The 14862-nt window shown below is 28.3% G+C and overlaps 2 protein-coding genes across 2 annotated transcripts; one reads left to right on the forward strand and one right to left on the reverse strand.

The window, feature by feature from the left end:
- Nucleotides 1–459: 459 nt before the first annotated feature.
- Nucleotides 460–6442, forward strand: LOC130943645 (protein PSK SIMULATOR 1-like). Its single transcript, XM_057871615.1, has 12 exons — nt 460–882; nt 1517–1842; nt 1950–2042; nt 2161–2242; nt 2761–2839; nt 3402–3499; nt 3633–3696; nt 3846–3955; nt 4756–4872; nt 5040–5116; nt 5628–5672; nt 5778–6442. The coding sequence occupies exons 1-12, from the start codon at nt 511–513 to the stop codon at nt 6268–6270; spliced, it is 1956 nt and encodes a 651-aa protein (XP_057727598.1). The 5' UTR covers nt 460–510; the 3' UTR covers nt 6271–6442.
- Nucleotides 6443–10300: 3858 nt separating this feature from the next.
- On the reverse strand, nt 10301–13528 carry LOC130946744 (isoeugenol synthase 1-like). The gene is made up of 5 exons (XM_057875587.1): nt 13243–13528; nt 12223–12357; nt 11303–11537; nt 11021–11224; nt 10301–10627 (listed from the first exon to the last, which is right to left on the reverse strand). Exons 1-5 carry the CDS (start codon nt 13450–13452, stop codon nt 10428–10430), a joined length of 984 nt encoding a protein of 327 aa, XP_057731570.1. The 5' UTR covers nt 13453–13528; the 3' UTR covers nt 10301–10427.
- Between the last annotated feature and the right edge of the window lie 1334 nt (nt 13529–14862).

The following is a 14862-nucleotide window of genomic DNA, read 5'->3' on the forward strand; positions in this document are numbered from 1 at the left end:
TCAATATTTTTAGAGAAAAATAAAAAAATTAGTAAAATAGAAAAAAATTTACGTATAATTAAAAATATAAATTAAACACATAAAATTTAAATTCTGCAAAATTTAAATGGTAAAATCTTTCGTTTTATCGAACACATTTAAAATTATGATGTCAAAATATCTTAAGACATAAATTAAAATTTTTATTATTATGTTTAGATGTAAAATAAATATAAAAATATTAATTATTTAATATTTTTATTTTTAAATTAGTATTAATAATTTTTTTATCATTACAGAAAATAATAAAGATGAAGAATAACTTAAAAATAATTAACAATATTATTTGGAGCAATAATTCACTTCTCTTAGTTAGTATCATTGAATAATTAACGACTACAAATCCATAATCCATAATAATAATAATAATAATAATAATAATAATAATAATAATGATTAATGAACAACTACCAAGTCCAAAGGAACACAGAGACACAAAAACACAACACAAAGAAAGTAAACAAAGATCAAATGAGTCATGGGAGAGAGATGGAAGGTGGTTCAAGCTCAAAGATTGAGTTTTTGATCTGGCTATCTCAGGTCATGGGAGGTCTTTGTTCAAGGTCTTCTTCACAAGATGATGACATGGTTTTTGTTTCCAAGACTGGTGGTGGTGGAAATGTTATTCTTGGTGGCAACACCAACAATGGTGGTGGTGGTGGTGGCAGCACCAATGGTGGTTCCTCTTTCACTACTGCACCTGTTGTTGGTGAAACAATGGAGAGGAATATGAATATGCATGCTGAGATTAGTGGCAATACTAATGATGAGGAATTCTATGATGGAATTCCAAGGTTCAGTGATACTTGTTCACACAACAAATCTAGGTCTGGAAGGTCTAAGGTTTGGTTTTCAACTTTCAATTCTCTAATTTTTGGTTTTTAGATATGTATTAGTGTTAGTAATGTTGATTGCTATGTATTTTGTGATGCTTTTAATCTCAATTTCTGCTGAATTCGCTCACAAATATTTAACCTGGTGAGTTTATTAGGGTTTGGAATGAAAGTTGTAGGACTATACTAGCGGATAGGTGAGGTGTTAGTAGTTTCAGAGTCTTTTAGGTTATTATATAATGTAATCAGGAATGAAAGGGAGAAGAAAATCTTTAGTTTGTTGGTTTAGTTTCGCGGTTAATTTTCGTGGAATACTGTTGAACATGGAAAAGGGAACAAAAGATTGATTTATTTCTATGATGAAATTGGTATCTCAAAATATTCATAACAATACTAATGCTTGATTGGTTTAAGTAGTTCGGCACTTATTTTCGATTAGTGAGTTTTCGGGTTGAAAATAACTAGCCCTGTGAGAATCAAAACCCTTAAGCTTAGTTTTCGATTAGTTGATGCTTTAGATAAGTAAATTAGAATAACCATACCAATCACAAAGGTTTGGTTTATGGTTTTGTACTTCTGGACTCAATTGACTTGCTTTTCAATCTGTAATGTATGAGGAATGAAAAAGGGTCTTCTTATTTCAGGTCTCAGAGGTGGGTTCACGCCTCGGTAAAGCTGGTACAATTGGATTTGGGAAGGCAGTGGAGGTTTTGGACACACTTGGGAGTAGCATGACAAATTTAAATGCTGGAAGTGGGTTTGTTTCTGCGTCAGCCATAAAGGGGAACGAGATTTCTATCTTGGCATTTGAGGTGGCAAACACTATTGTCAAAGGCTATAATCTCCTGCAATTTCTTTCTAGCAAGAACATTCAACATTTGAAAGAAGAGGTGCTTCTTTCAGAGGCTGTGCAAGATTTAGTGTCAAAAGATACAGATGAACTCCTATGGATTGTTGCTTCTGACAAGAGGTAAGCATAAGATTTAGTCGAAGTTATTTGGCTTATGTTTCATTAGGAACCTCACTTTCAACTTTATGACCTATGTACCTGTGTATGATTTTGGATCTTGTTTTCAGGCAGGAGTTGAAAGTGTTCTCTGATGAGGTGATTCGTTTTGGAAATCGATCGAAAAATCCTCAGTGGCACAACTTAGAGCGTTACTTTGAGAAGTAATATAAATTGTACTCACTCAATTCTTCTAGCCTTTCGTTCATTCAAACCAAATATGTTTAGCTCCTCATATATTTATTCTAGCTGCTTTTTTGTTGTAAATTTTGGAACTAGCAGAGAAGCAAATGCTCCAAGACAGTCAAGAGACGAGGCAGAATCAACGATGGAACACTTGATGACTTTAGTTCAATTTACAGCTGTGAGTGTATTTCTCTTGAATCTTGATACTTTTGAAGCTGAAAATATAAGGAAGTTGCAATAAGAGAAGAAGGGACTCTGTATAAAAGTATATGCAATTTAGTAACAATGTAGTCAAGTGGCTAATTAAATTTAAAAATTATTGCTAAATAACCACTCTTTCTATGTTGTTAACCAGTTGAGGGAATGCTTGTTTTTGAATGAATATTGTTTTTTTTTTACCCCTGAGGATTCCATTTCCATAATTTTCCCAAAAATGTTTTATCAGGAACATTGATTGGAAGATTTTTCACTAGCTTTCTTATATTGTTGTATTACATGCAGAAAATTGATGCCGTTTACATATATCAGGATTTAAATTAAGCTTAAAGTCAAATGACGAATTTCTGTTTTTAACCACTATAGCTGTTTAGTTATCTGTTGGATACAGTGGCTTTTTCTTTATTTCTTTCTTTTTTTTTTCTTTTTTCAAAGGGGTATTCAATCCTAAGATAAATTGGGTTATGCTTTTGGCCACAGGAATTATACCATGAATTACATGCTTTGAATAGATTTGAACAAGATTATCAGCATAAATGTACAGACGAAGATCAAAAAGGTAACCATGGAGTGTTATTACCCTTTGAATAATATGCAAAACTTTATCTGAAAAGTTTGACAAGAAATTTTTAACCTAAAATCCAAAGATCTTGGAAGAGTCTTGATCAAATACAAATCAGACCCTTATTTTTGCAATGCACACAACTTGATGACAAGACTTATTCAACACTGAATTATCGATCAATTAATTGGATCTAAGCAGTGAGAAAGATATATGCAGGACTCTAAAGTGGAAATTTGAAATAGAACTCTATATGTTATGCTTCAAATGTACCCTCTTTTGTTACACTCCTTTTCCATCTGCCTTTGGGTCTCATAAAAAATTCATAGTTGCCAAATCACCTACTTTGGGTTTCCTCTGATTATTTCTCAAACTTTTATGGAGCCGAAACTATATATTATTGTTGGGAATGTGTTTGAAGCCCTAAACCTTATAATACATTGCACACTTTTGAAGAAATAGTAAACTTGATCCACAAGTTTCACCTTGCAAAATGTTATATATCTAGCGGTATTTCTTTCTTACAGATGTAGATTTGACCTTCAATATTTTTGTGTAGGCGATACCCTTGCATTCTTGAAGGCAGAAGTTAAAACTCAAAAGAAGCAAATTAAGCATATAAAGAAAAGGTCACTTTGGTCTAGAAGTTTGGAGGAGGTATTTTTTATTGTATTTGATCCACTTATAATTTCAGAGATAGTAAAGAAAACTTTCTATTTATACATTCATTTTCTGCATAACTAGAGAATTGAGATAAGTTGTATATAATTCATAATCTAATGTATTGCAGATTATGGAGATGCTTGTAGACATGGTGCAATTTTTGAATTCGGAGATAAACGATGTCTTTGGCGCTGCAGGTATGTACCTGCTAAAGGCTATTAGATCTTGTTTGATTCACTTTATTATGATTTTGTAGCACCTAATGTTAATACTTTTCTATTATTTACATGATTAACTTGGTTGACATTATTTAGTTCCTTTCTTGTTTATCCATGGATACCTGCAGATGGCCATAGACCATTAGTTGGACACAAGAACAATCACCAAAGATTGGGCCCTGCAGGCCTTGCTTTGCACTATGCAAACATAGTGCTCCAAATCGATACTCTTGTAAGTCATTGGTCTTTATCGTAGTTACTTCATTGCAGTTCTGCTCTCTTTAGTGCCTTCTGTTGAACTGTGTTTAGATATAACTAATTATAGTTCTCTTGAGTGAAATTGGATGACATGAAAAGCATAACTTTTTCTAATGAAAAAGTTATCAGTGTTACTTAGCTTTCACTAGAGTTAAAAGAACAAGCTAGTCTATGCTATTATTGAAATTCTCTGGTTCACAAAGCATTGGCTATATGTTCATCTCTTGATTGCACTCGTTGAGTTCTTGTGACTTTGTTTGGAGCATATCGTTAGCTGAGCTTAGTAGAAGCTCAAAATTGTCAAGGGCTTGACACAAGTTCAAAATGATAGGCCCAGCCTAAGTTTAATAATTAGCTAAGGCATTTAGTCATAAAATCAGTCGCAATACTAATTACAATATTTGATAATATATGTACCAGAAAATTAATAATAAAATAGCTCACAAGTTATTGAATTGGATATTGCCTAGTTTAGGTTTGATTCATTCAATAAACGAGCTGAACTTGTATCGTAAACTCAATCCCTAAGCTTATAATCTAAACTTATTGAGCTGGTAACACACAAAGTTGGAAATTAGCTCACTAAGTAGTTTGACTCACTTCCAATCTTAGTGGATACTATGGTTTGGTAGAATCATTTGATTAAAATGAAAGGAGCTAGGTATCTATTTGCTTAATTCAAGAACTTATATTCTTTAAGTCAGCTTGTACATTTATTCACTGCTTCCATGCTTTAAATTTTAAGAGAATTTCAACTTTGTTGAAATTGTTCAGGTATCCAGATCCAATTCTATGCCTGCAAATACAAGGGATGCATTATATCAAGGCTTGCCTCCTAATATAAAATCAGCACTACGATCCAAATTATCGTCTTTCCATGTTGCAGAAGAGGTGTGTTCATGTCTGCTTCCTTCAGCTACTTTGTTATTTTTAGTTTTACCGCTTTCAAAGATCATTTTGATTCCCCTTTATTGAGCTTTCCATTTCAATTTTCATCTCCTTAATCTTTTCCCTGGATTTCGTGCTCTTTCCTCATAGATGCTTTCTGTTTCTTGCAGCTAACTGTAGCAGATATCAAGGATGAGATGGAAAAAACATTACATTGGCTGGTTCCGATCGCCACAAACACGTCCAAGTAAGATGTCTTCCTTTTTATTTGTCAACTATCTCCTTGTGCTCATATGGGAAGCTTTCATCATATTTTAATGGTTTAAATATGTTTATAGACTTGTAGTCTCTATAAATATAAACCATTTTGATTGGAAACCTCTAAAATATCTTATTAGGTTTTGGTCCCTTTGTTTGTAGCTATTAGGTTTCTGGTCCTTATTGCTTAGATCTAATGTTAAATGGTTATATTTATAGACTAGATGATGTAGAAAATTTGTATACCAGCAAAAACCAAAATGTTTAATAATTTTAAGATTAATTACCTGCTTTTAAAGTTTTTATATGAACCGAAGTTTGAAAGAACAGGGACTAAAAACAACAAAAGGGAAAAGAAAGAGGCAAAAAACTCTTGCAAGTACCAAAATCAAACGACTTATATTTATAGGGATTAAACATATTTAACCCAGTTTTCATTTACTTGATTTGTAAGCTAACTCTTAATTATTTCTGTTTTGGTTGTTTCTAAATTGTATCAGAGCGCATCATGGTTTCGGTTGGGTAGGAGAGTGGGCAAACACAGGGTGAGTACTGAGTAGGAAGTATATTCTTTTTTGTGAACTAGAAACTTGTATGCTTTTCAGCATTATACCCTTTTCTGATATCGAATATTTGCTCGGTTCTTGAAGCTCCGAGGTGAGGAAGACTTTTCAGGCCGGCGTAATGCAGATCGAGACGTTCCACCATGCGGATAAAGACAAAGTAGAAAACTACATTCTCGAACTTCTCTTGTGGCTTCAACAACTTGCCATCAGAAGCAAGACCAACAACGATCCGGGAAAAGCGAAGCCTGCAACCAAGTCTAATCAGCAGAAGACAATTGATCAGCCCACGAACTCTCTGTCGCCGCCGATGCTAACGATGGACGAGCAAAACATGCTGCAGAACATAAGCGAGAAGACACAAATGAGAAGGTTAAGTAAGAGCTTGGACTTTGATACAGTGAAGACTAGAATCACAAGGAGTTATAGTTATTCATCAAGAAGCAGTAGAAGAAGCAGTGAAGTGAGTTTTAGTAGGATTTGTTCTAAGCTTCTTCCTGTGATTGATTTTGATATTGATAAAGAGAGAGCTTTGGATGTGATTGATAGAGTAGATGTGATTAGAAATGAAAAGGTGTAATAACACACACATTACATATATGGATAGATGAGTTGGACCTTTGTGCAAGTATATACCATGTTCATGTTCTAAGAGTTAAATACCAAAATTTTGTAGCACTTTTGGTATGTTTTGAGTTTCTCAAAAGGGTGTCAATTATTTTTTTGTCTATGTTCTTTGTAAATGGTTACTTAAGATTCATATTTATACTTGTGTTGAGGTATCACAATTCACAAAATATAGAGAGTAGGTGTAACATTTATGTTTGGTTAAGGTTTGAAAACAAGTTACAATGGAAAATTGGAAACTAAAAAAATTTAAGCTAAGTGATGATTTTACCAATTTGATCTCAAGTGTCAAACATTAAATACTATAAAAAATCATTCTATACTCATATTTGTAGTTTTATCACTTAAAAACAACTTTTTTCATACATTTCAAACACAGATTATTTAAAAAAAAAACATAAATTAAATTACCACATAATCGGTTATTTTAAAAAACAATTATACAAATAAGAACTATTAAAATAAATTGCCAATGAGTAATAGCTCAAATGACATAGTCTTCTCATACTCAATTAAGAGGTTGCGGGTTTGAGTCTCCTATCTTTGGTAAAAAAAAAAAACTATTGAAATAAATTTAATTTTAAAACATATCCTAAAAAATTAAAGACTGATTTTGTAATTAAAATTTATAAGAGATTAAAATATCTGACTAAAACTTTTTTTTAAAACTAATTTAGAGAATTAAACTTTATTTATTTATTTTTTGTTCAGAGGCCTAATATCTTTTTTTTTGGAGAGGGACCTAATATCATTTTTCATACTCATAAATATGAAATGGTTATGGGCCTTACCCAGCAAAAGCTCAGTACCCCCAGATCCATACCCTCTCCTACAAAACAATGGACAAAAAAAAAATGACCGCCAAAAGCTTAAAATAAAGTTTATCCCAAAAAAAAAAACATTTCAAGAAAAGCGGAATTGTACGCTGATTTAAAAAAAAAAAAAAACTAAAACCTCAAGGAGAAAGTAGTTTTCCCGCATCCAATTTTCAGAAAAATATTTACAAATCAATCATTAAATAAAAAAGAAAAAATATAAAAGAGAATCCAAACAATAATTATATATTCTTTATAAAAAATAATAAATAATGATCCATCAAATATTAATTATTGTAAGTACTAATAATGGAAAATAAATTTCAAATTGTTAGTTGAGAAATGGAAAGAATTTTAATTCAACTAATATATTATAATGACTTGAAATACTCGTTTAATTCGTTGAGTTTGGAAATGAACTGGCTTGTATAATTTGTTCTAGAGTAAGGTGTATTTTTTTTTTGTGCTTGTTTAATTTTTTTTCAATGAAAAAAGATTTTTTTATTTTTTAGCGTGTTTGACAAATTTTTAGTAGTAAAAATAAAAATAATAGAAAAATAAAAAACATCTTTTTTGAGAATCTATAATTTACATCTTTAAAAAAAAAAATTTTCTTAAAAAAAACGTTTTCATGTAATAAATAAATAAATAAATACTTTTATATCGTTATATCCAAACATAATTAATAAATAAAAAAATTTTTTTTTATGAGATATCCAAACATAAAATTACTTTTATTTTTCTATAAGATTTAAAAAAAAAAGATAATTCAAATTTTTTTTTCTTAAATACTCACCCAAACAAATCTTTGTCTCTATCATTTGTGATTTTTTTTAAATATTCTTAACGTTTAATTTCATTCAATTTTTTTAATATTTTTTATTTATGTCAAAATTATTTTTGAATATTTTTTATTTTATCTCTAATATTTTAGATAGAGTTAACATTTAGGGATAATTTTAATAAAATTAAAAGCGTTAAAGACAAAATCAAATAAAATTAAACTCTAAAAATATTTAAAAAAATTACGAATATTAAGAATAAAAAATCTATTTTATTTTATTTTTATTTAACAAAAAGGAAAATAAAGTAAACATGAGAAAGAGCATGAAATCTTCGAGAATAATGGACAGCAGCTGTGACATTTTCAAATTTCAATCCTCTATGTACTAAAATATTTGAAACTTCTAAACATTATTCTTTGAGCGTGTAAGAAAATTATTGTTTTCAGAGATCATAGTCTTTTTCCTTATTAGTTTTTTCTTTTTCTATTTTTTGTCATGGAATGCTAGAGAGTCAATTTAGGTGTTTCCACTTCTGTATATGATTATCTACTAGACTCCAATGTTTTACTATTTTCAAATACAGCAACCTTCCCTTATCATTATTTTTGGACTTTGGTATCATAATTTTTTTTATCATAGTCAAATAAATAGTTTATCTATCTCGTTAGGTGAACAATAAAAAAAAATACAAACAACGTGAATAATAAGTCAAATTTTAAGTTTATTAACTATTCAATTTCATTTTTTTTTTAACTTGCCAACGAGGAAGCTCCCCAAATTATTCTTCTAAAAAGGACAGCTCCCGAAATATATTTTCAAAATGGGATCAATGAGTAATGATTATACATAATTTGAATGGAAAGACGACAAATTAATTCAGAAAAAAATAATAAAAATTATTTTAATTTTTAATATTTGGGTCAAATTTTTATTTAATTTTAATATTTTAAATATTTTATTTTAATTTAAAAAATTTTAAATAAGTTTAATATTGTTCAATCCTATATTTAAATTTGATTCGAACAATTAGCATATTTAACCGGTAATATAACATTCAATTTTTAATTTTAGTACGTAAATAAAATTGATCTACCAATAATCACTAATATAAATACTTTTTGGCTAATTATTTGAGTCAATTTAATAATAAAATAATATTAAATTTATTTAAAATTTTTTATATTTAAAATAAATATTTAAAACATTAAAGACTACATTAAAATTTGATCCAAATATTAAGGATTAAAATAATAGTTTAATTTATCTAGAATAAGAATAATCAAAGTATTACACATGCAGTTACGATGCATCTTCATGAAATAACATAATTATTCAAATCATGTGCATAATAATTCATCTAAAAATAATTAATTTGGATTAGTCGAGTAATAAATTCAATCGTCTGCTTAAGCAAGTGTTGATATTCAGGAGATAACTTGATGATAATTTAAAATAGAACTAAAATTTTATGTCAAAAAAACGTTCTAAATTAGCAATTAATGATCTTTTTTTAGTGGTTAAGAATTTTTTTCATTTAATAAAAAATTTTTTATTCAACATCTACTTAAAATATATTTTTATATAAGCATATAATATATATATATATATATATATATATATATATATATAGTGCAAATTGATGGGTAAAATTATATAGGATGCAAATTGAAAAGTAGAGTTGAGACTCAACTCGCATCCTATTTTATCCTTTACAGATGGAACTGCCAATTCTACTTGACTGGATTGAGTATCTGCGCGCAAGATGTGACACCCTGTCTATAGCGCAAAAGTTGATACTCCTTTTATCAATTTAAATTTTTAAGTTAAGTAATTTTATCACAAAAGGACAGCTTAAAGCTGCTCAAGAGGCTGTCTTGAAGAAAAAAAAAAGGGATATTCCAAAGGAAAAAAAGAACTCTCTTTTCGAAAATTTTAACTCTTCAACTCGGTTTCTTCCACTTTCTTAAATCCCTTACCAGCTTCCCTACTCTTTAGCTTGTTACTACTCCCACAATCTTAATTTTTTATTTTTTGGATCTATTGAGCTTAGAAGTAGAATTATTAGAAATTAATGCATTGTAGATTATATTCATAAAATTTTATATTATTATAAAATCATTTGAAATACTCTTTTCATAAATTAAAATTGACGCTTATAGAAATATTGAAAAGTACACTATACTATGAGTATGAGTTTTGGAATATAATCTTGTTGATGTTTAAATTTTATAAAATCATTACAAATAATAGTGACAATATATAGATTATTGTAATTCAATGGCAGATTGGCTTAATAAAAATTATTTTCTATAAAGAAGACAAAATTGTGTAACTTTACTTATTAGAATTACCACATGATAATACCATTGAATTTGAACTCCAACTCATATATTTATTTTATTGTAACTCATCATTTAGTAAATGATGTATAAAATACATAATATATTGATACAGTAATTATTGATCAGCTTCTTAATTGTGATGAAACTCAAAAGCACAAAAATAATAACTCATCCAAATGTGGCCAATTTAGGTTTTGGAGCATTAACCAAGCAGAGATCAAGGTAGGCATCAATAGAAGTGTATTTGTATTCAGGATACAACTTTGAAGCCTCAAGGTCATTTTTGGAAATTTCATAGCTCATTTGGTCTCCTTTAATGAATATATTGTGTAGAACTGCTGGCGGTACATTATCTGGAAATGGTAGTGCTGCATGCAAACAATATCATAATATAAATTAATTTATTAAGAATTATATATGAGAGGAAAAATAAATTGCGCTTTGAACTACACAAATTAAATTAGTAAGCATGCTAATTTAATTTATAAAAAATTAGTAACACTATTCAAAGGAACTTATTGTAACATTATTTTATTTGAAGTATATGATGCATTTAAAAAATAAATAAATAAAATAAGGTAATTTGTTTTTAAGATTTTATTTGTATAAATTATATACATATATAATAAATAATAAGATAATTTATTTAAATTTTTTTTGTAATAAAAACCATTATATTGTTGGTTTTATCTTTATATATTGTATCTTCTATTGAAAATATATATATATGAAAATTGGAACGATTTTTTTTATTATCTTACTTTCAGTGAGCTTGATAATTTCTTCCTCTGGAACATGAACTCTTTTGAAAGTTTGATCAGTCTTCTTTTCCCACAAAGATAATAGTTCCAACTGAGTAATTATATTTCCTTCGGGTCTATATATAATTACTCGATTTTCAGCTCTTGGATCTGTTGCTACTTTGAGAGTGTAAGCAGCCACATCTTTTTCATAATTTAATACAACTGCATGCAAATTAATTAATACAATAAGCTATTATTAAATCCGATTTTAAGAAAAATCAATTTGATTTTTATTATTACCCTTGGCTTGGCCAGTGCCATAAAGGGTAATGTGAGGGAGGGTAGTTTTGTCATTTGGATGAAGCAAGTAATCAACAAAGTAAGAAGCAAATGAATTTGCGGAGACAAAAGTGTAGGGAATGTTTGCTTCCTGAATTGCCCTTCTTATCTTCCTCTTGTTCTCAAGAATTGCCTCAAATGGTGGAAGCCCACTCACTCTATCAACTTCATTTCCAAATTCTGATGGAATGAATCTCTGCCACACACATATATAAATGTTATTATTAGGTACATTCTAATAACACATACTTAATTACAATATTTTTAAAATAATTAAAATTGAGTTAAATTATAAAATTTTATCTAATATATGTTTTGCTTTGTGAACTCTTTGTAATACAGTAAATTTTATGGTGTTTATAATTTGATGTTTAACTTTTAACTAATTTATTTTTATGATAAATTTTAAATATTTAATAATTATTTATTTTTATATTTATAAAATTAAATATTAATTTTTAATAAATTAGACAAACACTTTTAAATATACTATAACAAGTACTATCACATTAGTGCATAACACTTAAAAAGCTAAAACCTAATGATTAATGAACACCTATGCATATAGAGGAGATAATGATGACCAAAAATAACAATGATTATTAAGAATATATAAGAGAGAAAAAGAAATTTAAAAAAATAAATTCTAATAATGTGGAGTCCACACCAAAAATAGTGGATACCATCAAACAGTTTACACATATATATATATATATATATATATATATATATATCATCATTTCCTGTTGAACATAATTAGAGAGAAAGAGACTAATGAGTAATAGTTCAAATAACATAATTTTTCCATACTCAATTAAAAAATTGTGAGTTTGAATCTCCTATATCTTTCGTAAAAAGAAAAAAATGAGAGAGAGAGTCACCATAATATTGTTGGCTTGTTTGATAGCTCTAATTATCTTGAGCTGCTCTAAATGTTGTGGAACGGCCAAAGTGGAAATGACAATATCAACCTCTTTTAGAGCCGACACAAGCTTCTCATGATCATCAAGCTCACCCTATTATTATTAATTATTTCACCATTCAATTCATTATTACCATACAATAATAAAATGAGGTGACTTAATCAACAAACAATAGAGTAAATATTCTGCCTGATTTCTGTTCATACTTCTTAAAAAAATTGCTCGGTTATTAACATAAAATGCGTGATAAAGTGCATGTAAATTATTTGTTTTCCTTTTAAAACTAAAATAAGTGAATAATCATAAGTACAAGATATTACTACTAAAAAAATAACTTTTAGTAATAATAAAAATAACTACTGATATATTTACTGACAAATAAATATTATTCGTCTTATACTTTGTCGTTAAAAATTTTTAGTGTCAAATATATAATTACCGTAAAAACATAAGTTAAATACTTAAATAGACATATAATAATTATATATTATGTTATTGTTATTAAAAATTTGTCAATAAAAATTATTATTGTAGTGTATAATTATTAACATACGCATATAATTCAACTAAAAAAAACCAATATTGAAGACCACAGAGTGTACATAATCAATTAATATTTAGCGTATTTACGTAATAGCAAAGGCACATTAAAATGTCAACGAGTTATAATTTAAATAGTAATATAGTATAGTCTATTCTCTTTATCTAAATATTTTAAATTCAAGTCTCACTCTTAATTTTAGAAAAAAAAAAAAACACTAGGACCACTGTCTTTGAAAGATCATGTATGCCAATTAAAGGAGTACGTAAGTAAATTTTGTGAAGGAAATTTTTCTCACTATCAATAATAGTGACACTTTATACCGTCGCTAATTGGTCGACGCTCAAAAAGGAAGTAATAACAAAGAAGAGGATGCTCTTAGAAAACCAAAAAATATTATATGTATCTAAGATTATATACATTAAATTATTAATTACTTGGAATATGGTGACACCCAAGGATTGAAGATCCTTGAGGACTTGAAGCTTGGAAGAATCGTTTGGTTTGGAAGGACGAACATAAACATAAGTTGGATGACCCATGGAAAGGCTTGCGTTCACCATGAATTTACCAAGATACCCATTTGCAGCAAAGATGAGGATCTTGTTCTTTTTCTTCTCATTATCATCATAATTAATAAGAACCATGGCTCCTCTTTAATTATACCTTCTTGATTTGATTTCACCAATAATAATACTATTGCTGCTTAAGGTATCTGGAAATCTCTCTATTATAGACAGATGATTCTCATGGAAAGAACGAAGTCCTATTTATAGAAAATGAGGTATATGCATGGTGGTCAGCAAATGGTGTGAAATATATTATATTATATGATTTTGGAGGAGACAATAACTTTTTTTTTTTAAGATTTAGATAAGGATATCTATGAGGCCGAAAGCCTAATAACTAATCCCTCGAATACTGAAAAAGCACAAAGTGAACGACTCTCTTAATTAAATAAGTAAGTTCCATTCCCATGCATCTTCTAGGAGAGACAGTGTAGGGTCACAAACCCTCATTCATTGGTTAAAATAACTAAGTTGGTGAGGAGATAACATCTAAGTTGTCAAATTTTATTTTATTTTTTATTTTACTTAATGAGCTTTTATATATAATAAGTATAATTATTATATTAGTTATTTTATATTATATTATTTAATTCATACACCATTATCTCGATATTGGTTAAAATAATATAAAAAAATACGTCAAGATTATATATCAATTTGAGTTTTAATGAAAATAAATTATTTTGTTTTACTTAAATTTTTATGATTTAAAAAGAGTTAATAGTCAAATATAAAAAGATTTCTAGGGTTTAATTGGTCCTTAATATACTAATATATATTACTTTGCAACATTTGTCCATTCACTCCATTGGATAGCTATTATTTGATCTTGAAAAAGATTCCGTAAATTTTAGTTGAAAAGGATGAAAGAATGACGCATTAAGATTAAATAATTTTCAAAAACATATAAAATATTTACTTCTTTCTTTATTTAGAAATATAACAGCAATAGATATTTTCTTTGTTGCCAAATGGGCATATATACACCACTCGTCATCAAAGTACTTCTCTATTATCATGCATGTGTTCCTCATGTTTGAGCATCAATTGAATTTGAATTTGAATAATAATAATAATAATAATAATAATAATAATAATAAAAAAGGTGTTCCATAATGCAGATTTCACCTGGATGCGATAATTAGGAGTTGTTTTAATAGCAATGTTGATCATTATTATTTAAACCTGAAAACTATGATGGCAGATTTGAGAAAATAAATTGAATAAAAGTTTGAATTAACTAACAGTATGACATTATTCTATATTTTCAGTTAATTAAATTAAAAATTTTAAATAATCATCTAAATAAGAAAACTGACTAAAGTGTGACGTCACAAAACAATATCGTATATCATCATATATATTCACACTAAGTTATTAGAACTGGGATGGTAAAACGGGGCGAAATCATCGGGTCGATCCGCTAAACTCGCTAAAAAAGGCGAGTTGGATTAGAATTTGGAGTCTGTCAAATTTAAAAAATTCGCT

The sequence above is a fragment of the Arachis stenosperma genome, chromosome 8, assembly GCF_014773155.1.
Source record: "Arachis stenosperma cultivar V10309 chromosome 8, arast.V10309.gnm1.PFL2, whole genome shotgun sequence".
Taxonomy (NCBI): domain Eukaryota; kingdom Viridiplantae; phylum Streptophyta; class Magnoliopsida; order Fabales; family Fabaceae; genus Arachis; species Arachis stenosperma.

Excerpts from the sequence above, each read along its gene's own strand:
- LOC130943645 (XM_057871615.1), top strand. The coding sequence starts at position 511 with ATGAGTCATGGGAGAGAGATGGAAGGTGGTTCAAGCTCAAAGATTGAG. Across the intron at positions 2,840-3,401 it reads TACAGACGAAGATCAAAAAG|GCGATACCCTTGCATTCTTG; the intron begins GTAACCATGGAG and ends ATTTTTGTGTAG. Across the intron at positions 5,673-5,777 it reads GGAGAGTGGGCAAACACAGG|CTCCGAGGTGAGGAAGACTT; the intron begins GTGAGTACTGAG and ends CGGTTCTTGAAG.
- LOC130946744 (XM_057875587.1), bottom strand. The coding sequence starts at position 13,452 with ATGGTTCTTATTAATTATGATGATAATGAGAAGAAAAAGAACAAGATC. Across the intron at positions 12,358-13,242 it reads TGGGTGTCACCATATTCCAA|GGTGAGCTTGATGATCATGA; the intron begins GTAATTAATAAT and ends TAATAATAATAG. Across the intron at positions 11,538-12,222 it reads AACAAGCCAACAATATTATG|AGATTCATTCCATCAGAATT; the intron begins GTGACTCTCTCT and ends TGTGTGTGGCAG.